This window comes from Clupea harengus, chromosome 7 (assembly GCF_900700415.2).
Source record: "Clupea harengus chromosome 7, Ch_v2.0.2, whole genome shotgun sequence".
Lineage (NCBI taxonomy): Eukaryota > Metazoa > Chordata > Actinopteri > Clupeiformes > Clupeidae > Clupea > Clupea harengus.
Genome location: NC_045158.1, coordinates 13,224,529 through 13,249,181, shown reverse-complemented (window position 1 = coordinate 13,249,181; position 24,653 = coordinate 13,224,529). Strand labels below are relative to the sequence as shown.

The following is a 24,653-nucleotide window of genomic DNA, read 5'->3' as shown; positions in this document are numbered from 1 at the left end:
TGACATCTATTTAAGAGAACGAGTTAGGTAAACCTTTAATTAAAGGGCAGCAATAATCAGTCTAATGACCTCCCTACACAGCCATAATTACAATGATTACAGTTATATTTTCTAATCAAGACATGATTAAAAGTACTGACTTGAGACATGGGCTAAAGGCAAGGCCAATCCTGGATTAGTGCATGTTCACATAGTATATACTCTTCATGTATCTCTCTTGCTCATACTACATACACTTGTACTTGACAGTCATCCATGCTGTCACATCCCCATCTCCACATTCAGTCTGTGGAGATTACATCAGTATGCAACTGCTATCAAAATAAATCATCGTTCACTTCTACTTCAGCTACCCAGTAGAAGCGAATGATGCTTTATTTCTTTGCCATCCCCAAAACGATAAGCAGAGTAATCGCAAATTCATGCCCAGCTTCTCCCAGGCCACTGATGGCGCATTGCTGAGGCCTTGCGTGGGTTGTGGTGAGCGACTGAGAGCTCATCCGTCCTTTTTTTTCTCTCTCCTCCTCAGGCAATGGGATGGACGGATGAGTGGATAGATGGATAGACTGCAAACTGGGCCAGAGGTTCACCAGCAGCTGTTCTGCACTGATAGAGGGGCACTTAAAATTTTGTAGTGTGCAAAACCCTCTCCAGGGGCTCTCTCTCCATTCACTCACCATTACATGGAGCCCCCCCTAAGGGCTTGAGTTAAGTGTGTGTGTGTGTGTGTGTGTGTGTGTCTTTGACTACACTAGGTCACCGCTTTCATTCCTTCACATGAGATACAATTTACTGGCTGGGAGTGGCCAAGTGTCCTTACATTGTGTACAGTCAGTCTGGAGCGCTTGTAAGAAGAGACCAATAGTGTTTCATGCACCAGAGATGCATGTGTTCACAGCACCACGGGAACCGGGCCTTTAAGCCACAGGTGTATCAGAAGCCCAAGCAGCATCAGCTCTTCCTTCTACAAGCCTCGTATGACCCCAATCATGTAGGATGTTGATGCAATGAAAGGAAATCACAGAGAGTGTCTATGAATGTGGGAAAGGGAGTTTATAAAAGAGAAACTAGAAGCACAGTGTGCAGCCCTACACTGACAATCTGATGGTTATGAGGTGAGACTGACAGGAAGTACAGGAGCCCTGTGTTAATGGCTTACTGAAATTGTCCATGTATGGAAAACAAAGTACCTTAACATAATCTGCATGAAAGAGTATAGCACATCCTGACAGGAAGATACAGTATATGATACTATGGTACATTATGAAACATTACCTGCGCATGGCAACATACCACCCCCCAAGTACAATTTGTTAACACTAGTCTAATGCCGGAGGTTCCACACAAAAAAAGTTACAATTTATTAATGACAAACTGCAGTGATGACCTATAAGCCTCTCAACACTTATCTCAACCAACCTGTATTTGAGTCTTTGCATCAAGTAGAAATGCTAGGCAACCATGTTAGCATGCTTGCCCGTGAACCCAATGGAAGTAGACTTTGGTATAGAAAGAAAGAAACGCAAAGGCTGACATTTTCATAAGGAAATAATTGCTAGATCTGTTGGGCTGTGGTCAAGTGATGACCTTAATCATGTTGATGAAGCCACACTTCCATATGCCAAACACAATTTGAGTCCCCAGTCCCTCTGATCTCAGTTCAATGGCTTCTTCACTGTGTCTCGAATGACTAGCTAAAGAATTGTGCTGGAGTTCTCATGCTTTCTCTACACTGAAAGAGAGACCTAAGATCTTTTTGGATCAAAGGTCTTCCATAAAACTGGCACACAACAATCACTATCCCACTATGAAAGGCAAGGCACTTGCAAGCTGTGCTGTGAGGGTTTTCAAGCAGTGATTGCTATTTGGTTATCTGCACCCATTCAAAATTAAAGCTTTTCATTGGCAGTTTAACTGCTCTAGACCAATTAGATTTTTCTTTCCACCCCCAAAAGTTGAATCATATTTTATGCCAGATCCCAAATAGTCATCAGAGATGAGAAATTAATTCAACTGCCTGATATTTAATAACGTTTGATTAGATTCACTTGACTACATTTAGAATCACAATGACAAAAACACAACTTGCAACAAAACCATGATCAATATGGATCCAAAATGCTAAGGAGGACGACACTGACACGTGGTTTACAGCTGCAGTGCAACTGAGACGTCAACCAGTTTAATGCACAGAAAACCTGGACCATACTGATGTCCGCGGAAACCCCTATCTGACTGTGTGTGTTGTTTTGGCGTGTGTTTGGTCTGTCCTTGGCTTTAGAGTAGAAAGAATGAGCAAGCGAGACAGCAGGATCACTCAGTAATTAATCCCTTTGGAATGCCAGGTGTAACACAGTGGTACAGTGACCTTTAGAGTTTGACAGAATTGTAACGTATCACCCTCCTTGTAACCCTGGTAGATACAGCATTAAGAAGTATATCACATCTGTGTTTCTGTGTGAGTGTGAGTGTGTGTGTGTGTGTGTGTGTGTGTGTGTGTGTGTGTGTGTGTGTGTGAGTTTGTGTTTGCTCAGAGCCGAATTTGTGCATGTAGCATGTAGCATGAAGCAGAGGCACTAGACGCAGCCATGCCTTCTTCACAGCCACTTGGTCTCAGTGAATGAGAGGCTTTAACAAAGAATTACTACAAGCCCATTCACACAGAAGTACTCCCCAGAATGACATAACTCATTTCAAACAAAGAGGACGCTAAAGCTGAATGGCTTTGAAAAGAAGCCATTGATTACATAACAACAACAACACTGCCTGGTATATGATAGCGATCAAGGTTGTGGTGGGCTGACAACAACAAGCATTTACAGTTCATAAGAGTAGAGTTTTAACTGCATATACGTATATTTTTTTCCAGTGGATCAAATAAGCTATTCTGCACATTCTCTGTAGTCCCTTAACACCACATACTGTATAATCTGCTTTCTTGTTACAATCTGTAACTGCTATGGGAACCTCACCTCAATTTGAAATAAACACGTTGGTACTGTGCCTGCAATAACTGTTAAACCTATCCCTGCAGTATGAGGCGTGAGTGCATCTGTGCCAAGCAGAGCACAGGAGAAACCTCTCACAGAGATTAGACACTCATTGAGTCACAACTGCCGGTACATTCTGTGACATTTTCCTGCAAACGGATTCCCTTGACAACACGCTGCTGCTGCTGCGGTGTCGGTGGTGGTGGTGGAGATGGCGAGAGCAGAAACAGCAGCAGGGACACACCAGCAATGTTCCGGGGGGTAGCGTGCTGCGGCCCTGTTCCAATTCTGGCTGGGGCTCAGTGAGCGCTGCTTTGCTCTCTTACCCCTTCGCCCCGCTGCCACTAGTGCCTCTGGGCCACGGAGCATGATCTCTGGCTCCCCGACAGCACGAGCTGCATGGGGGAATGACCTTCCAATCCTCACACATTACCACAGCATGCTGAGGGCTCTCTCTGTCTAACACACATACCCAAGCCATAGATGCATATGAACACATACTGATATTCATACATATATTCACATTTACACACACAGACAGAAAGAACTAGACAAACACACAAGCAAATCATAATTAAATGATGTTGTAATTCAGGATTCAAACACAGATGATTAACTAAGAGGACATTTCAAATCTATTCCTGGTTTTCAGGAATCCTTATGTACCGCACTGTAACATCTCCTAGATCTTCCTTACCTCATGACAGTTACTCCCTGGATTTTCATCTACTGTCATATCTATTTCACTGACAAGTCTATTTGTTTCAACAGTGTGAACAGTCAGACTCACATTGATTCTATACAGATGCAGAAAAGCCACTCCTTTAATATGTTAAATCATTACATACAACATCTGCGTTGTAAACAGCAGGAATAAGACAATAATTGGGTGTAAACACACCCTCCAGCCAATAATTCGGAGAGTACCAAAGAAGACTAGGCGATATTAGTCTGAATCAGGGGTAAGGTAGAAACAGTAATCCTTTAAAAAAAAAAAAAACTCATCTAAGACCAGACATCTTGTAGAGTGTTGCTGTGCAGCTTGTGATACAATTGCCCTACAATTTGTGTACCACTTCACCACTTGCAGCTTTGATGACTCACTGGGAATCGGCCAATCAAGGAGGAATACTTGTCAAAAAAGTATATTAAATAACTGCCTGACATGCTGGTATGTGGGCCATGGAAAATACATCTCATATTCAGAAGTCTGGAGTGACATTTAGGGGGGCATTATAGTAAGTCTATGTCATGAAGAGGAGAAACAGAATGATGGGGAAAGTGCATTAGAGGCTGCGGGAAAAGTGTGAGTGATTACTTCAAAGCAGGTCAGATTTTGAAAGCACACAAGCACACAGCATGAGCTGGTTTGGTACCAAAGAAATCTTCCAACAGGTGCTTATCAAGGACAACTACACCAAGCGAAAAAAAATTACAACCTTGTGTGAAAATCTTTGAACATATGAATACAGTGACGGTCAAAAATAACATGAAAATTATTATCATTGTAGAGCTATTTCCACAATGTCCTTCACTTAGGCAGTGTGCTATATGTCCTGTAAAAAATAGACTGGCTTCTTTTTGTTGACTACAAGGGGCGAGAACGCTCTGAGGAGGAGTAAATTAATCAACCGTAAAGCCTTTGCTGAGGAACACTCACAACTCCGAGGATATCAGAGGATTACCGTCACTGTAATGCAACCAATGACTTTCTCTTTCAGTCCTCTAAAAAATTTAATTAAAGACTTTGAAATGCAATATTTTGAGTTGGCAAGGAGAAGGAACGAGTTTGTGCAATTTGATCCTCATTAAGCACTGTCTCTTTTTTAGCGTTGCTTACAAGAATGGAACAGCAGAAAATGTAATCTGCATTTAATATTCCTTTTCATTTCTGCCTAAGTGAAAGTGATAAACTAATCCAGGAGGAGGATAAACCCCTCTTCGTGTAGCCTCCTATATGAAGGTTATTAAGTTTCTGAACAACAGCAGTAGAAAACTATGCCAGAGCCAAGTCCAGCCATACATCCTGCCCTACAGACCAAATTCCCCTGAGCCGTTTCCATGACGCTTCAATTAAAACAATCAACGAATGCGACAAGCCAAAGATGGCCCCAACACCTCCCCCTAAGCAAGCACTGCTGACTCATTCCTTTCCCTTGACTGCCAACAGGTCTAAATAAAAAACAACAGCGGCACAAAACAGTGTTGAAACCAAACAACTCGCTCTGGGAGCAAATGTGAGAACTGACCTCAACTTGTGCGCCATTAACGCATGAAGAGGGTACATTTGGTTTGTTACAGTTCACTAATCAGATTTACCAAGATTATCCTATATGCTGCTCATACACCAATGTAAACTCAGAGGATATGTATACAGTTTAGTATGCCACATGTTAGGCCATTATAGACCTCTACTGTAGTAACTAAGACTGAAAGAAAATGGAGTCCATAACCTAAGCTTCATACCTATGGTCACCTGTTCTGTGTCTTGTCTCTGTTTGTATCACTACTCTGTATCAAATATGTAACACAACAGAAGTTAGTACATTAGGAGTCATTACACATTAGCAAGCAAAAAGGGTTCTTACCACTGAAAATGGAAATGCAAGTGGAAAGACTGGCTACCTTATCTTCCTACCCTTCCAGCAACCACAGAGCTACTGAGCTCAAATATAATTTCAGGACTTAAAAAAAAGCCAAGATCTCAAAGTCCTTGGTGAATTTTCAAGTCCATAGTATTAAGGTGCCCAGCCTGGGTTGTATGGAACTCTTGAACATTAAATATTAATAAGCCCACCATACATCTGTTGGGACGTTTAAAACTGTCACAGGACTTTGTGTTTCATGACCAGTGGATTTGTTTACTTTCTCTTTCGTCCCCCACGGGCACACTGATAAAGGGTTTTAGCTTAGTGCAAGCTGTTTCCATTCTCCATTTTGGGTAAATGAGGTTTTCGACTCGATTTTTTTCACCCAAATATTTGTCTTTGTTAGCTGAGACAATCCCCTCCTAAAATACTTCAAACAGACTACACCACCAACAGGGTGTATGTTAAAAAGGATTATGGTCTTAGCTTTAGAACAAAGCCATAATTCCTCACCACAAACATCATTTATATTTCTGTTATTTGCCTACAATCTGAGGTCATGTTAGGGCAGCCACTTTCACCAGACAGCCTAGTCACAGCCAGCACAACAGAAGAAAACGCAGTGGGGCTCTACAATGAATGACTGGAAAACAAATAAGACATCCATTTAGCAATCCATTGTTATCTGTAAATTGGACCCCGTGGACACAATCAACAAAAGAACTGCCATTTCCACTTGACCGTGCGTAAAACATAAAACTGCCCAAAAAAGCTAATCCTCATTGATTCAGTGGCACAGAGTAAAATTCTACCTTGGCAACTGTTAAACCAAACCATGTGACGTCTTCATACTGAGAAGCAATAGAGCTGGGACCTTGCTGTGGACTACATTTCACATCACTTCACATACTGTATATATGGACAGTCCCAACACGGGTCCAGACATATTCACCAGGGTTTGAGCTGTTCTAAGATTTATCCTTGGGCTGCAAAGTAATCCAAGGTCAACATCAGACAAACTACAGTATACAGTTGAGCTTGAACTGTAAAATGTCTATAAAGAATATTCCGACTGGCCGTAAGGAAAAGAAAATGGTTTGACAGCTGGAACAAAAAACGTTTTTTTTTTTTTACCCTTGTGTGTGTGTGTGTGTGTGTGTGTGTGTGTGTGTGTGTGTGTGTGTGTGTGTGTGTGTGTGTGTGTGTGTGTGTGTAAATGTATTCGTCAAATAACACTATTCACATTGAACAATGTGGCTCTGCCTTGTGCAGTTTCTTTGTTGCCACAGAGTATTCTGAGTTAATTTGGGTAGGTGGTCTTACATTTAGCAATAAAAGACCAAAATACATAATATAAGAAAATGACCACTCTATTTGAGCTGTACCAGGGGTGTATGAGGGAAATCCTCTCTATCCCATGAATAATACATCTTCTTTAACTTGGTTTACTCGCCTACTTGGGGCATAAGATTTTAATTAATCATCTAGTCTTCATGAATAATTCCTCTTACGCAGCCCCATCCATAACTCTGTATTTTATGACTAACGTCCACCATCCCTGATTAAAACACATAGGGACCACGTAAATTCACTCTTCTGTTACTCAGCGATGAATCATCATAAACCCAACCACAGACCAAACAGCCACCATACAGTAAATATCTGCCAAGCGTGAGGAGCAGAAGGGGAGAATAAGATCAATACTGGTGTTTTTTTTGTGGGTTTTCTTTTTGCTCGCTCTCCCACCTTTGTGCTGTGACTGAAGCCTGCTGCTTTCCATGGGCGCACAAGAGAAATAATACATGAAGATGACTTGCCCAAGGCCCAGCTCGAGCCCCCAATATCACAGAGGAGTGCAGATGTTTCGCTTCCTTGGCCTTGCATTAGGGCCGCAGACACAATCCAGCTCGCTCCACTTAAAGATTAATAACAAGACATGCCTCGGAGCCTCTGCATTGCACAATTTGTAGAGGCAGTTTTTTCACCCTTCCATTCGGAGAAACGGTTCATTTTTCCAATTCTGGCTGGGTATGACTTTCTTGTGGGTGCCCAATCAGCTATAACCATCCAGCACAGTAGAGTTTGGCTCAACTTCAACGTCTACATCTACAATGACTGGATTTGTAAATGAGTAGAACAGCTTCGGCTGAAATAACTGCTGCACCTGTGTCTGCTCGTCGAGCCTCATCTGTGGCAGTCGTTTCTCAAATTCTCGCCACTCAATTTACTAATTAATTCCACGCTTGACCTGTTCTGGCCTTTCCATATCTGCAGTCTAATGAGCCTATCTTGAGGAGCTGTTGTTTCTTCCCCTTCCTTTGCCTGACCAGGACCCACAGCCTCTTCATAAGAATACATTTGCAAAAGTGGAACCAATTCTGGCTATTAACATGCTATATGAGCCCAAGAGCACACACGCACTCCTCACACACAAATGAGTCAGAAATATAGACTGTGTGTGGGGGGGAGAGAAATAGAGAACACACACATACTAGCTAACTATATTGTTTGTCTTCTCTCTTTCTATATCTTTCTCTCATTTCTCTTGTTTTTTTTTAGGGGAGTAATGTATGCGCACATGGATGAGATCTGGTGTAGCGAGGCATCTGAGGTGAGTAACTGAGAATACAAATGCTCAGAGTGATTCAGCGCCATGAGACTGACACTAATGCAATTAAGCACTCTGGATGATGAAGTGTGGGGACGTCAGAAAGTAACAGACGGGTGTGTGTGTCTGTCTGTGTGTCTGTGTGTCTGTGTGTGTGTGTGTGTGTGTGTGTGTGTGTGTGTGTGTGTGGATATGGCCTGGCAAAATGGAAGTGTGAAGCTCCATCCATTCAGCATCAACAGCTCTCCTCGTCCCCCAACTGAGTTCTCTGAAATCAGCAGTCGCCTTACATTGATTTTCCTCCTAAATCACCATGCTTATGATTCAAAGGTGCCAGAAGGTAAGTCATGTCAGTCTGTTGTGATGGATTAGAGGTATAAAACTGATAGATAGCAAAACTATAATGAGACAACACCAAAGTCTCTCCAGGGAACAGGATGGCTGTTTGCAGTAAGGCAGCACTACTACAGACGTGTGCTCCAAGGAAGATCTAGACTAAACAGGGAAGTAAACACTTACTTGTATGATGTGTGTTAACATGACGAATAAGGCAGTGGAGATTACATTAATGTTAAGGTCTGAATATCTAAACAATAGAATTCAAATTTTATCAGGAAACAGTGCACGCTGTGATGAAGACCTCTACCATCAGACTTACACACACACTCAAACTCTCTTCTTACATCTCCAGCTCTCTCTCTGCTATGAATCCCTACCAGCACACACACACCCATCCACACCCTCAAAACATACACATGCATGCACGCACACAATGCACTATAGCAAATATAAAGCTATATCCATCAGTTGGATTACTGTCTCAAAACACATGAACAACAATGAGACCAAATGAAAAGAACAGGTCTGAACCTCCAGGGAAATGTTCCCATCTATCACTTCTTCTGCTGCAGTGTGTACCCTATTACAAATCTCCTCCTGTACTAGTGGACTTGAGACAACTGTAGAACCACAGCCTCTACAAACACACATGCTTGCCAGGAAGCTTCCACAGAACCAAGAATGGCTTTCCACAGCACACAAGCAGGATCAAAAAAATCATCGTCTTAGTATGTCTTGTGTGCAAAAGCAAAATAAACAAAACCAATTATTTGTAATTGCTGTGTTTACTTATTCAACTAAATGGGTAAAAGTCTAAGGTTATAGTCACTTTTGCAGTCATGTATACACAGGTCGTTTAGCTTCCCTGGGCAAAAAGGTGGCTTGTTAGACATTGTGTCAGGTGATTTGTTGATGTGACTGACACACCACTTGTGATTCTAAAGCGCTGTGGATTAGGATTGACAGCAAACAAATCGTTTTCCTGAGCTGTTCATTGGCCTGTGTTTGTGTGAGAGGGTATTGGCCTATGACAAGTTCATATGTCTGCTGTTATTCAGACATGTAGCATAGTTGTATTGTTTACATCTTATTATAGTTCCCTAAACATTTAATTTGGACGCATTAAACAAGTTTGGTTCTTGCTTACAGTTTAGCCTACTCACAAGTGGATTTATTCTGCACAATATGTACAAACACATATGGATGACATATCCTGGCTAGAAACAACACACCAAATTCGACAATGCTCAGTTAAAAATATCACACATCAGCAATTAAATGAAACATACGCTTAGACACCGTTTGCATGAGTTAGCTGAATAATTGCATACTGCGACACGAATGACATTTGCAATCTAATCTCAAAGACAGGTTAATCAAAACCAACGCATGACTGAGCATCGATAGCACCATCAATAGCGATCGCACAAACCGGAGGTGTTACATGGCCTACCTCAGAGCCACAAAGATCCGCACTCCTCCCATCTCCTCAACCGTGACCAATAACCACTGACTGATGTCGTGCTGTCTACCTGCATGGCCAGCATCATCAAACGGTGAGGCAAAGGTGCAACGCGGCGGAAGAATGTGAAATTTCAAGTCATGGAGAAGACCGCGGAGTAGCACAATAAAACAGGCAATGTTCCCATGAGGTCTACGCCTCTTCATTCAGAGAATGAGTTTTCTCTCTCCTTGTCGCATCGCTAATAATACAAAGCTTTCCCTATGACACCTGCACAGCATCTCAAAAACACATACAGCATCTAGGGCATGTATTTGGCAGGAAGGTATAGCCTACAGCGCAAGCGTAGCCTACATCGTGAGACTGCCATTCAACAGCTAATGCATAGTAGCGCACTATTTGGCAAAAAAAAAAACACCAAGCCTCGGTCATTGTACACGAGCAAGTAACAGATATCCCAACTGGCCTGCGACATGAATATTAACTGCAATAGGAAAGAAGTTCATTAATCTATTTGTAGTCTACAGTTAATACACTCCTTGCTCTCTCCTTAACCATCTCTACGATACACACACACACACACACAAACCCATAACACACAGCGATAAAGTTTTAATATCACCAAAGGAAACTGCAACAATGACACAAAGTACCAGTTTACAAATGTCAACATAGCTTAAAACACGGAGACTACTACAATCCACGGAAAGATGCATCAGCTGTAGCCTATCGTACAAATCGGCCTTCAATTCTCCATCACCTGAATGATGCTACTGTTTAAAATGGGGAGGAAAGTGGGGCGTGTTGACCGCGATGATTTCTTGCACCAGCACCATCCTTTGTTTTCCTGTTCGTAATCACGATGCAAAACTGCAACTCGCCAGAAAATGTGCATACTACGATTTGATGGAAACACACAAAACAATCAATGTATTCCTTATCTGAGCGAAATACCCATTCTATTTCTAAAGACCTGGCAAAAACACACACATCTAACAGCCACCGCTTTTTCTTCCCTCTCCGCATTCATCCGCGTTGAATTGTGACCGGCATGAACACCAAAGCTCACACACGAAAAAACATTCAAAGCTGGGACATAGCATTTCTCTCACCTGAGTTTTACTGCAAGATTTAAAGCATTTTTGACGCTCTGCTTGCTACGTCTGCTTCCACCATCTTTGCCTGTCGCCCTGTTCGACGGCTGTCGGTCTGCGAGCGCAGGCAGCCCCTCCCTCTCTACCACCACCGTGACATCAGATGCTACACTGTCACAGTTTCATTATTGTAAACAGAGAAAACAGTACATTTTCAATGCAAAAACTGGAACAGAGCTGCTAAAACATTCCAGTCCAGAATCCCTACAATTAACATCGTCACCTAGGACACAGAAAAAATATACAAATATCATACTATGCTGACACTTTCAAACGCTGTAGTATAGTAAATGTCCCAGCCGTGATATTAGAATTGGCGAACCAGGATGTTCATGAGATCCAACCAGCCCCCAGGCCCTATCCTCTCGTGAAACGCTGATGGGTCACTGGTGGCGTGCCTTGCATGACTGAGGACACAGATCGCGGATTACCCAATCCTATTCTGTCCATTTTAGCCATTCTTTTTTTTTTAAATCCAATTTTTATGACTTTAAAAAAAAACTCACATCAGTTGTATGACTCCACATGCACATGTCAACATTATACATTTGCTTATTTACGCATTTCCCGGGATTGGAAAGGAATGATAAGGTGCTCATGTACCAACGGCATCTCACATTTTATCACTCTAGGCAGGCGATCACAACGGCCTTCACGAATAGCGTTAAGAAAAGTTACGAAACCTCTAAAATCAAGAAAAGAACAAACGACACGTGCTACATTTGTTTTCAAAAACTTTTATTTCACATGGTGAGAAGCCGACAAAATATATCTATCCTGGTGAACACAGGAGCTAAAAACGGTATTATTCAAATAAATAGAAGACTTAATATGAATAAATATGAAAGTGAGTCATGAGAGACGTTCTTAGTATAGCCTTTGCAGACCAGTCAGTTGTATGTTACAGTACCGTACCTGACTAGATCAACAGAAATGAAGATGCAGCAAATCTAGAATAATCAAAGCTACTTTTAGTTCTGAAAGCTCAATGAACCTTAATTCAGAAGTTGTCTGCATAGATGTATCATTTATACATATTCATCTATGGTATGCAATACAATAACATTTATCCAACAGAGGATTATGGATGTGTATTATAAAGGTGGCAACACAGGAAAAACACTTAAGACACAGTCAGTATAAGTAATAATATAAACATAATTAACTTCAAAAAATCTTAAGTTACACTTCATATTTGTTTATTTATTGATTTATTACTAAAGTATACCCTGGTTTAGGTGGAAGCCCTCATAGGATAAGACAAAGAACACAAAATGGGAGCTGTGGTTCCAACACACGGACAAGAATAAGACTCAGTTAGACGACCTTGGTTGGATACATGGCCGTGGTGGTTAACACAGTGGTTGGCTATCTGAAGCGTTGGTTAAAACCCCTCCAGTGACGTGCCAGAGAGGGACAAAGATCTGATGAAAAACGAGCATGTCCTTAACAGCCCCTGACCTCACGGCGGCCTGATCTCAGCTGACAGTTGGCATTTGTAGTGTGGGAAGGTGTCTCAGAGGCAAGACGCCAGTTGTTTGTCCTTTTGTTCTCAGTGCATGGTGTTATATAAGAAATACTTCTTTTAGTATTCTCTTTTTTTTTAGTAGATACATATTTCAAAGTATAGATGTCATGTTCTGATGTTTGCATTTGACACTTAGAAATCAGTGCCTTTTAGCAGAGGAGTGACTTCAAAGTTTGAGGAGGGATGAAAATAAACGTGTCAGACATGGCCTGAGGATTCTCAAAGTGCGCGATACGACCACACTGATCACCAAATCACCAGACACAGAAAAGGAGAACGAGGAAGAGATGAATCACTTGAAAAGTATTTGACAATTTCAAGGGACAGATAATAGAGTAAAACCATCAAACGTGGTAGGGCCAAGACTTAAGCACGTGTGACCTCTGCCGAAAGTCTTGTGACATGCCAGAGATCAAAGAATACAGATATCCGTCTTAGGCAAAATGCCACTAGCACTTTTGAGACAGAATTAGCGTTCAGGTGTAGCCTTCATCAGGGGGAACACCAATCAAACTTATGCGTGACTTGAGTTATGTCACAAAGATTCTTTAGACGAGACTCACAGAGAGGGATGTCCATCAACTCTACTACACATCAAAGGCATCCTTTGGGCACTCTGGTCAGTGACACAAACTTTCAACAGTTGTCAAGGTCTGCTGGGAGCTTCACTACTTGAGTACTTCAGAATTAAAATGTTCTCCTTCGCACGAGCAGCTCTATGTGAAACTCAAAATTCCAAATGGCACATCTATTTTTTTTTTTTAAATACATCGCAACTTTGTCTAAAATTGTGTGTCACAAGTGACACCTCAAAAGTGAAAAAAGCTTTTTTCACAGCAAACCTAATCTCATATCTGAGGTCGCCTGTGAACTACTGGAAGTCTGTGTTTAACCCACACATATGCCTTGTGTTCCACCCAAAAGTCGTATGTACCAATGAGATGTGCCGCCACATCTGACCAGAACACAGAGATCACTGCTCACTTGCGCAATAGTAGTCGAATATGACAATATGTCAGCGCAATTAAAACAGCCACCGTCAGAAGGAAAAGATAAAGAGCACACGTTCAAAATGAACTAGTTCTCTTAAAGTAACTTGATCACTACAGAAAATACATAGTTGTGAATGTGTTACCATAAATAATGTGCATGTATATTGTAGTTTGTGCAACTGTGCAAATATATATTTATAATATACTCCCATTCTTAAAAAAAATGAATGTGAAGACAAAATGGGTGTGTATATATTACACACAAAAAAATCTGCAAACTGTGTGTACCTCACAGAGACATGTTAGCTATAGATATGCTTTTAAAGAGAACAGGATGGGCATTTTGTTTCTTGACATACAAAAGTGTCTGTCACTAATTGATTGGCTTTATACAAAACAGTAGTGCGGCAGTCCTGGTTTTAAAAACACTTGGAATATCTAACGCTTTATAACTTACAATATACAATTATACTATTATTGTAACCACCAAACGTTTTCAAGACAATTCAAATCAATGTATTATTCTATGATGATGCAACCCAATTCAAGTCAAACATTTATTAAGAGCTCTAATGGATTTGAACACCCAGACAATACTGGTACTGATGATGGTTAGGACCATAGTTGATCAGCTCCACAATAGAAAAATAATGGAATATAGCTAAAAAATAGCATGGGTAAAAGCGGTCTTCACTCCTTCCTCATTTAACGTTGCATAAATATAGCCGAACTAAGAGCTTCCTGGGCGATAGTGTTTTACAGGAGACCACCAAAGGCAGCAGCATCTACACACAAAGGGAAGGGGATTCAATGGCCATGTCTTTGATGTGCTAAAAACCAAAGAAGGAAAGATGGAAATGTCATACTGTGGGCTAAGGCCATATGAGTGACAAAAGCTTGAGGGTTCGAGGGGAGGTTGATTGGTGGGGCTGGGGTGGGTTGATGGTGAAAGCTCTGACACTTAGCACGCTCCTCCTTCAGACTGGACACCCATGGCAGGCTAAGGATGGAGTCCTGTGATCGCTTAGCCAACTTGTGCTTCAAGTTCCCCTCTAGGGGGTTTCAGCCCCCCCGTCACCTACACCCTGCTTCTCAAACAAGCCATAAACCGAAGGAGCTCAAGTGACAGTGAAGGGGAAAAAAGGAGCCCTGACTGCCTTTACCCGTTAAGGGTGTGCATCGGCTGACCTCCGCGGCCTGTAGCTACCACAGCTATTACGCCATTGCTATTGTCGCTCTGAAGACACAAGATCCAAACTGCATGCTTACTAAAGCAAAGGTTGAAACTACGAAGGCATCCTGTCTGCTTAGCCTTTCTTCCTTTTTTGTGTGTCTGTGTTCAACTATTTCCTCCAAAAGTGTCAACTGATTGTGCTTACTAGTTCCTGACTGTGGCGAAATGTCAGAATGTTTTGTTCATGTCTATGCACAGTCGCAGAAACGCAAGGTAGCAGTACGCAGCACTTAAGTCTGTTCCAATTCAGTCAGGGAGTCAGGAATAAAAATGGATGGCAGCATCGAAAGGAATCTGCTACAGCTGTTTCTTTCATTTCAAGTGGAAGACGTAAAAGAATAGATGTAGAAATGCTTCAATGAACAAGCACCACCCCACCCCCCGCCAAAAAACAAAAACAAAACAAAATAATGATAATGACCAAAAGAATGAATAAAATAAACCATTGCATTATGCTGAAACAGACCTGAGATTGACAGCACCAAAACTGAGGGAGGCACACACCACTTCTGACCTTTGAGATGATTATTCAAAACAAAAAGAGAAAAGAACAGGAAGAAAATAATAAATAAATAAAAGGGGCCATGGGTTTTCATAGAGAAAAGGGGAATATGCTCCAAACAGCTCTCAGTTTAAAAAACAAAAACAAAGGTCCGGCTGTTGTTTGTGTTTTCCTTTCACTGGGTGAATTAAATGAGGTGAAGATGACCTGTCTCTGACCTACCACAGAGATCTCTCCCTCCTCCCTCCAGACCACCTCATGTGTACGAGGTGCCGTGGCAGGGAGTCATTGAAAGCCTGGGGAAGCCTTTTCCTTGTCGTTTTCTTTTCTGCGAGAGGCTACTGACCTATGACAGAGTCCAGCCACTTCCTGTAGGCAGAAGCGAAGCGGTGCTGCTCGGGGCTCCGGCAGGATGCCAGAATGCGGCTGACGAAAGCGTCCTCTGCTGACAAGCTGGGCGCAGGGCAGGGCGGCGTGGGTCCTCGCTTCAGCCGCTTGGTGTCCCGCACGTAACAGCCGCCGCCGCCACCACCACCGCCGCCCTGCTGCACACCGTCTGAGAGCGAGCAGGTCTCTGCCGCAGCCTTCGCGTCTACCTCCATGTCCGTGTGCTGGCCGTTGGCACTCGCCATCACTGCCTCCTCAGGGCAGTGGAGCAGTGGATGGGAGGATGCGGGAGGCTCCTGGGCGTGGTTGAGGAGGTTGGGCGAGCCCCCGTTGGCCTGGCCGAGATCACACTCCTGCTTCCAGTGGTGCCAGAGGTAGAAGACATGCCGCCTGCGGAGGGGGGGAGAGAGTGGCAGAGAATGAGAACTGTGTGCTATTAAAAAACATTTCAAGTGTGTTTCCATGGAACTGTACACTTCAAAAGTTGAAATAACTCTAACATGCTTTAAAGCCTCATTATGCGAGAATTGGTATTTTTTTGCCACTGAGCTCCCCTTAAAGTTGCGGAGTGCAGCTCACGTTTACTCCACTGTTGTAAACGCAAATCGCGCTTCAAGACCCCCTAATGGACAAAGGTACATTGTCGACAAGCTGAAGCTGAAGGATCTGGAACAGGCAAAGACAACGGCAGACACAAAAGAAGCCTGTTGACTGGCGAGGTAGTCACAACATTTTACACAAATATGACTCTGCATGGTTTTATTTATTTATTGAGGACACCAATAAGGTTACAGCCTTCATTGCATTCTTTCCTAAATAACATTGGCAAACATGTTTATGATGAAAAACTAGCGAATCGACACATTTCCTAACACAGCCAAACATCAAGCGAGCACAACACAAGAAAATAGCAAGACAGCTAATAAGTCATCACTGACAAGTCCTTCAGAAAGAAGGCCAGCTCGGCATCTGACTTGAATCCTTTTGTAACTTTTAGCTCTCGCCAATGAGTAAAAGCTAGTCAGAGACTGAGACCGTTTTGGTCTCTTCCTTGGTTACTCTCTCTTTTTCTCTGCCTTGCTTTGCTTTCTACAGTTTCTTCGGTGCCTCTGCCATGATGTCCATACAGAGAATACTGCGCTAACTTCTTCTTATAGCTAGCAGAAGAGTCTAGTTGTTGTGTGAGTTGGTGCCATAAAGCATTACGCAGTTCTCACTAGAGGTGTCGCGCCCTGTCCACCAAAGTTACACAGTGCAATACCAGGCGTGCTATGGCAGTGGCACAGATGTATTGCAAGTCAGTGTCATACAAGTGTATTACCTTAATGATTTGAAGCTGTTATTTTAAGGTAAAATTGTTACATAATGTTGTCATGGACCAGACTCCTGTTTATTGTACACTTTCAATCATTAATTGTGTTTACTGCCTGGCCAAGTGATAGAATTGTGGTCAGCCATGCAAATAACATCATTACCATGGCCGTGTAAATATTTGGGCCAATATGCAGCGAAACCCGCTCCTCTTCAGCTTTCAGACAGAGCTCCTTCCACCTTGCTGCACTCGGTGGTCACTTTCCATCCCAAATCGCTCACATCTGCTGTTATGACATGTTTGCCTATAGAAACGGAGCGGAGCCGGCGTAAACACTTCCCAGCGGAGCAGCTGGTGTTCAGGCCCTGGGGAGGGAGGAGTGTGGGGGAGGACAGTCCTGCCTGCCTGCTGCCTGCTCCATCACCCCAGCTTAGGCTACACAGCACAGGGCCATTCATCAAGCACTAACACCTCGTTATACAGACACACACAGTATGGAGCTCAGGCTAGGAATTGACCAAGGACAGTGGAGTCACACCGCTGCGCTCCGCAACGCTGTGGCACAGGTGCATTCATCGTGGAAACAGAGAGAACAGTAAAGTAAGAGCAACCAGTTTTTTTTTTTCATCTGTGGCAGAGGGCGAAAGGTCTGGGACATGCTGGGAGAGCTGCAAGTACCGGAGCGGCAGCTGGGGCCAGCTCTGAGTGGGTTACTAAGACAAACAGTCAACCAAACAGACACCTGCTCACCTGTGACACCACAGCGTCTCGTGACCAGGGTACGACTCGATCAGGTCGGTGCACAGCTCCATCTCGTCATGTAAGAGCTGGGAGAACGTGGTGGGGGCTCCGTGGGCCTCGGGGGCCGTGGCCGTGGTGGAGGCCTCACCGTTGGACTGCGGAGGCGAGTCGGCAGGGGAGCGCTGTGGGGGTGGCGGCGGGGAGGAGGAGGAGGGGAGCAGGGGTGACGAGGCTGGGGACTGAGTCTGCTGGCTGGGACTCTGGCTCTGGCTGAGCTCCCTGACCAGGGCCTTCAGCAGGAACTGGCGGTAGTGAAAGCCGCTGTGGTCAGACACGTGCATCGACACCCACAGTCTCATGGAGGACAGCTCGTCATGCAGTATCTGCAGGGTGGAGACGAGAGGTGAGACATGCTGGTAAGACGTGTGTGTGTGTGTGTGTGTGTGTGTGTGTGTGTGGTGTTTGCTTGTATGCTTAAGACAGACACAAATCAGGCACAGTGACACATGTTACATGCTGATGTATACTGTTTCAACCAAACCTCCACAAAAAGAAAAAGAAAGGTAGAATCTTAGGGAAAAACTAGATTAGAGATTGAAAAAGGAAACCACAACAAAAAAGAGGATTTGAAATTGGCCTTAACATCAGTTTCAAATCCCTCTTAGAGAGTTGCCAAACAGCAGTTAAAGAAGAACACCAGCACAGCCCAACAGACAGCACTTCCTCATTATGATCAGTCTAGTAGCTAAGGCCTGCAACACAAACCAACCCGAAACACACCCTTATCAACTGCTATTTAGCAGCTTCAGAGTAAAACCCCCAATAACTGACTTTAGTATCCTCCATCATGAAAGCGAATCTACTCGGTCATTGGCAGCAGGGCCTTGGGCTGTCTCTGTGCTGCTCTTTTACATGCTCTGTAAACGGCACATCTCCTCGGCAGCCTTGAGGATGCAGTGACCCCTGGGATCGCATCAGCGCTCCATGCTGATGAGCAGTCTTTACAACCCCCCCCCCCCCCCCCCCACACACACACACACACACACACACACACACACACACACACACACACACACACACACACACACACACACACACACACTCGCTCCCAGGGGTGTGATCTGCTTCCACATCGAGGCAAACCGACACGAGGTCAGAGGTCATCTGGTTGACTGTTTTTGCAGGGAGAGGGCTGAGCAAGTGAAGAGGTAACTGGAGAGTTTATCCAGTTCTATGTTGCTCAGCAGGATCTCGCTGCTCTAACATGTATCTTTAATATGCTCGAGGGAGCCATCCCCCTGGTGGCTATACGCATTATCACAGGCATAGGTCTGCCAGTTTATTTTGATCTGCAGCTAGGCCAAGAAACTTCACATTGCTGGCATATTTACTCACACACCAGCAACTGGTTTATTCAGTGTCATAAAGTATGGAAAAAGCACTTGATACTGGAACACACTTCCCAAGCACACATGCTTCTTGACCTTGAGCGCTGCAGTGCAGTCGTCACAGCTTTGCATTGGTGTGGCGATGATAAAGCAAATAGCATGATAAAGCAAATAGCCTGAGACCTGGCAATCTACTACTAGACCTCAGCACTACATTGCATCTAGGTTCTCAGTCATCTAAAAATAAATATGCATATTCAATGTACAATAATTCTCTTTCAACAATCACATGGTTCCCAACCGATAACAATGATAACATTTCAAAACTTCTCCATGACTTGTCAAGGACCTTTAAAGAAATCTCCATGACCTTTCAGAACCTACAAAATTGCGTACTTTACTCCACAGGTTGGGCCTAATTATTGGATGAAAACTAGACAACAATCAACAACCTTTTCCATTCCTTTTCTAATAGACTACTAAGGCCATGTCAATTCAGCTGTATCACGCTGCAGAAATTTGCACAAAGAAACCATCCATGGAAGAGTACAATAATGTAATTAATTTCATTAGAACTACATACAACAATGAATATTCCAGGATACTAATAACAAACATAAGGTACAACCCACCCATCATTTTAAAGTTGGTGAAGCCCCCTGAAACACTGGCAAGCCCACAGGCCAAAGCAGCCCCAGTACGGTCAAATAATAAATATAAAGCCCTGGCCTGTGACATCATAAGGTCATAAGGAGAGAGCGGAACCTTCAGGTTTCCTTTGGCTAAGTGCTGCAGCACCCAGATGCGGTGGGACCACGCGTTGTAGTTGCTGGGGTAACGTCCTGCTGCGTCTGCGCACACGCGCATCTCCTCCTGCAGGAGCCGGCGCAGTCGCTCGTTGTGGCATGTGGCCTCCCCGTCCCCGCGCTCGCCGTCTGCCTGCTCCTTCTGCTCGCCAACAACAGGGCAGAACTCCCTCTGGAGCCGCTGCAGAACCCAGCGCCTGACACACACACACACACACAAACAAACACACACACACACACACACACACACACACACACACACACACACACACACACACACACACACGTCAAGAATGAGTCAAATAAACTATGATATAATGCTGACCAAAAAGAGACAGGTGAAGTCAACATTCATACAGTTCCAGCCTTGCGATCACATCAAGCCATTCAGACAACCTAATGATCACATTTAAACAAAATAGTATGTCAAATTATAAAGCTGTCTGGTGAGGCTCGATGCAACTGAAATCCTGTTTAAACTTTGCATGCTGTTCTCTTGCCCTGCATCCTTTTTTCTCTCTCTCTCTCTCTCTCTCTCTCTCTCTCTCTCTCTCTCTCTCTCTCTCTCTCTCTCTCTCTCTCTCTCTCTCTCTCTCTCTCTCTCATGCTGAAAGAGAATCACACGCTTGACTGAAATTGAGGACAGCACAACTGTGCCACCCTAATATTCTGCAGTCTCCCACGAGACGAGATGACTATCTGATCTCATCAGCTGGTGATGGGAGGCGCATAAATCAGTCATCCAGAGCAGAGAAAACAGCCTCAACCCTAAAAACATCCAAGCCTGGCTGAGTCCGTGCTGGCCATTTTCAATTGCATAACTTCAATCTGCACATAAATATTTCAGCCATGCTTTCTGGCGACATTGGCTAACACGCCGATCATGGGACAAGAATATAAAAGGCACTGTGCAAGAGTGTGACTGTGCAACAGCAACCAATTCTGTGTAAGCATTTCTTTCTGTTCAACTGTATGTCCTGTATCCCCAAACGAGTCACAAGGTGAAAACAGAGGTAAAGAGTTTGGCCAGACAGGGGCTGCCCCTGTCTGCCGTCACCCTCCACAGTCTTTCCACTGTGGTGGGATGGAATATGGGCCCCAAGACTCACCTGTGGATCCATGTCTCTGGACTCTTGGGGAACTTGGTCAGAGCGAGCTTCCCCAGGTAGAGGTCCTTCTCAGGAGACAGCACCCCACACTGTAGCAACTCCTTCCTAAAAGGGTAGGGGGGTGTCATTGAAATGCATACAACACGCATCATTTACTAGTTACAAAATATTCACAAAGTCTTACAACCTACTACTGGGGCCATTGAGCACTGAGTAAAGGATAGGGGTTCTTGTTTTCATGTGTTAGGAACGACAAAGAGACAGAAACATGATGAGACTGCAAGCATTCAGCTAGGCAAGAAGTGAGGGTCTTGTTCAGCTTCCATGCACTTACTACAGTAAAGAAACAGATACCTGACATTCCAAGCAGTGGTGAAATCTGGATTTAGCAGCAGCAACGTGCAGGTGACGTCTATAAGCGCTAGAGTGAGAAAGACAGAGAGAGAGAGGGAGGGAGAGATAAAAAGAAGGGGGAAGAGAGAAAAATATTGTTCTTAAAATACCTGAGTAATCACATAGCTTTTTCATTGTGGAGATGGGAGGTGGAAAACGTGCTTGAGATAGAATAGAGTGATAAAGCAAATGCCCTTTCAGCGTCCTCTGGACAGCCTGACTTCTTCCTCTTGAAACAAAAGGGCATTAATTGTAGTGCTGAAGTCGCTCGCCTCTGCAATTCACCCAGCCGTTTCACAGGCTGACTTCACCATGACCCAGAGGATGTATACAACCTACTGCTCATGTGCAGGCCATGTTTCAAATTAAGCTGATGCCAAGGCAGCTACTCTTTCTCAAAGTGCATACACGCCAACAGTTAATCATGCTTGTGGGGTTACTCTTTAAGAATGCTTCAATTACACTGCCAATAACATGTCTGTGTAAAAATATGTGAATAACATTAAGGGCTATGGGCATATCAATGTTCAACAGGAGTGTCCAATCAAAAAATCAACTGTGGACTATAGATTTAAAAAAACACACACACAAACACACACAATGGCAAAGCATTTTCAGGGCACCTTACCTTCCCTGTCAAGCCACTGTTTCCTCTGTCTGTAGAGAAGCAGCTTGTTGTGGACGTAGGGCAGGAGGAACTTCACACACCAGCTCTCCACTCCCAGCTTGTTCTCCACCAGGACAATGGGGCTCCTGTTGAACCTGGCTTCCGGACAGGGGATGAGTCCAATCTCATCACTGTGAAAAGGAAAGATCAAGAATTCAACATCTATGTGTTGTGATGTGTTTGTCCTCAGTGTGCAGCGGAAAATGAGGACTGCACGCCATATGGGCTCAATTCTCGAGACAGAGCATGTTGTGAAATCTCAAGGTTCCACACACACCACCCCACCCCCCCCCCCCCCCCCCATCCCGGACAGGTGCTTTGGCCGGGCATCAGGAAGACATAAGACACGAATGAGACACGACCTTTGGGTTGAGACATTAACATAAGACACTAGTGATGCAAGAGTCGGGTCAACATCGATCAAAGTCTCAACCCTCAGTTATGCACACTGCAAGAACAACTTGAAAATTGAAACCTAGGTCGTGTTTAACCTGATGCTGCCTATGCTCTACTTATGACATGATCTACATGTCTATCTTTAAAACAGGGAGCATCGGCGGTAAACAATGAGTGGTATTCATACGAATTTTTGAAGATGTGTTTTATACCTCTGAGTGACATCTATTCCAGTCCAATGTAATCATAGTTGAGCTGTATTTGAAATTCGTATGACATACTTTAAGACACAGCCTAAACTATTTTTAAGCAGCAGTATTTAGCAGAAACCCAGGACCTGCTTCATCAGCATTCTTCGAAGTGTGCATTGTTTACATCACTTGAACTTGTAATTGTTTGAGTCACATGACTGTGTTGATGGTGAACAAACGTGTCCACAAGAGAGGAGCACTAGAGAAAGAAGTAAATACGAGGACTATTTTAAACCATACTGGCAAGAAGCTAAACAACGTTCAACGTCATGTTACAGCTCTGCTTTTCCATCAGCCAACCTTTTCGCTTGGCAGGATTTAGTAGAGCTAACAGATATCAAGCTTCAAAAGTTGTGGAAATTATTTCAATTGTTGTACTAGTTTTGCTGGTATTTCTATAACTACCAAACAAGAGTAACATTTAGGGTTAACTTGGTTGGTCAGTCGGTAGATGCCTTGTTCGTTCGCTGTCGTTGCATGGAAATGAAATAGTTTGCCCCGGTCTTTCAATTGTCGCTAGAATGCTTGCTAGCGCAGCCAGCTAAATTGTGGGAAAACCGCATGCAGCTCGGCCAACCATCAACATGACAACCAGTGCACATCTTACATTGAATAATAGTACATGCTTTCAGATATTACATCAAATCTACTGCACACCCCACACATGAACACCGGGTACCAGGTGGCGGTGCTTTAGCGTTAGCTTAATAGCTTGTTAGCCAAAGCACGTAAACCTGTTTAGAATAGCTACTGTATAGCATTTGCTAATTTAGCGATAGCTAGCTAGCTACCTTCGAATTAGAAGTTGGTCATGTAGCTTAAGTGGCCTCTGATATTAGGCTACCAGAAATCATGCTAGATCTACTCCCGTCAACTCATTCTAAACTTTCTAAATTTCAGCAACAGTAGCATAAATAACTTACATGTTAGGGTTTCTCTTAAACGCGTTATTAATATCTTTCATAACTCTTTGAACCAAAACGTCCACCTCCTCTTCCGACTCAGCCATTTTCAGAATAACGCTGACGTCAAGGGGGCGTGACCCATCCTCATCCGGGACATTTAGAAAACCTAGCCGCAACCGTGGACGCAACAACCCAATGACATTTCACCATAGCAACGCAACACACCAGCTTTGCTGTTACAAGTTAACAGCCTGGGCCAGTTGTGTTTACACAAATGCTTATTAGAAAACAACAGAAGACACACATTTTATTTTTTTGCAGACCTGCAAAAATTGTCGAAAGCACGATCGTTTTCATTGTATAAAGTGGCTTAATGTGGTGTTTTTCAGAATTACACAGCTACGTCCGGAATTCATGTTTATGACATCAAGGTTCCAACGCTTCTGAGGTGCCAGTTGTACTGTGAGATGTTGTAAAGAGGTCAGAGTCAGGAAACTGAAGGTCATTTCTAAATCCCAAAGATGTACTACAGCCGACCAACTCTTGTTTCAAACTGGTGAGTGAATTTGGTTTGCATAGCATTTAACTGTGGTCAGTAGTAATATACCTACACAATTTATCAGTGTAGTTAGTGGTGGCGATCTCCTCCAAAAATATCTTCTGCCTCATCTCATGGTTTTTGTCTGAAGGGACTGTCAGCACTGTAAAAGGTTATGATTTATGCATACAATTATTTGCCAAATAAAGCAAATTGAGATTTTCATTAAAGGCACAAGAACAGAGAAGCAGAGCCCAAAGACTATGATTTCACAACATGCCCAGAAGGAAAGAAATTCCTCCATAAATCCACATATCAACATTTTGGGACATGCAAAGATGTAGTAAGTAAAAGCACAGCAGT

At 43.5% G+C, this 24,653-nt stretch overlaps 3 protein-coding genes across 5 annotated transcripts in view; 1 reads left to right on the top strand and 2 right to left on the bottom strand.

Moving 5' to 3' along the window:
• apba1a (amyloid beta (A4) precursor protein-binding, family A, member 1a) overlaps positions 1–11,766 on the bottom strand; it is a 47,280-nt gene extending 35,514 nt beyond the window's left edge. For 2 of the 3 annotated variants that reach the window (XM_031571210.2, XM_042708261.1), the window contains exon 1: positions 9,979–11,766. The gene's annotated coding sequence lies outside the window, so the exon portion shown is untranslated. The remainder of the gene's footprint in view (positions 1–9,978) is intronic. The other variant, XM_042708260.1, reaches the window with a different exon arrangement.
• Positions 11,767–11,862: 96 nt separating this feature from the next.
• Positions 11,863–23,893, bottom strand: ptar1 (protein prenyltransferase alpha subunit repeat containing 1). Its single transcript, XM_012828670.3, has 7 exons — positions 23,771–23,893; positions 22,162–22,331; positions 21,495–21,561; positions 21,141–21,245; positions 19,991–20,228; positions 17,847–18,220; positions 11,863–16,174 (listed from the first exon to the last, which is right to left on the bottom strand). Exons 1-7 carry the CDS (start codon positions 23,854–23,856, stop codon positions 15,736–15,738), a joined length of 1,479 nt encoding a protein of 492 aa, XP_012684124.2. The 5' UTR covers positions 23,857–23,893; the 3' UTR covers positions 11,863–15,735.
• A 39-nt stretch (positions 23,894–23,932) lies between these two features.
• LOC105901240 (protein C9orf135) overlaps positions 23,933–24,653 on the top strand; it is a 5,011-nt gene continuing 4,290 nt past the window's right edge. The window contains exons 1-2 of the mRNA XM_031570571.2: positions 23,933–24,308; positions 24,522–24,633. Of these exons, the coding sequence (XP_031426431.1) occupies positions 24,274–24,308; positions 24,522–24,633 (147 nt within the window). The 5' untranslated portion in view covers positions 23,933–24,273. The remainder of the gene's footprint in view (positions 24,309–24,521; positions 24,634–24,653) is intronic.

What these genes read in the sequence shown, in the direction of transcription:
- ptar1 (XM_012828670.3), bottom strand. Translation starts at nt 23,856, where the DNA reads ATGGCTGAGTCGGAAGAGGAGGTGGACGTTTTGGTTCAAAGAGTTATG. An exon ending in ACAGTGGCTTGACAGGGAAG is followed by an intron (nt 21,562 to 22,161) that starts GTAAGGTGCCCT and finishes TTCTCACTCTAG; the next exon opens with CGCTTATAGACGTCACCTGC. An exon ending in TAGCCAAAGGAAACCTGAAG is followed by an intron (nt 18,221 to 19,990) that starts GTTCCGCTCTCT and finishes TCCACCCTGCAG; the next exon opens with ATACTGCATGACGAGCTGTC.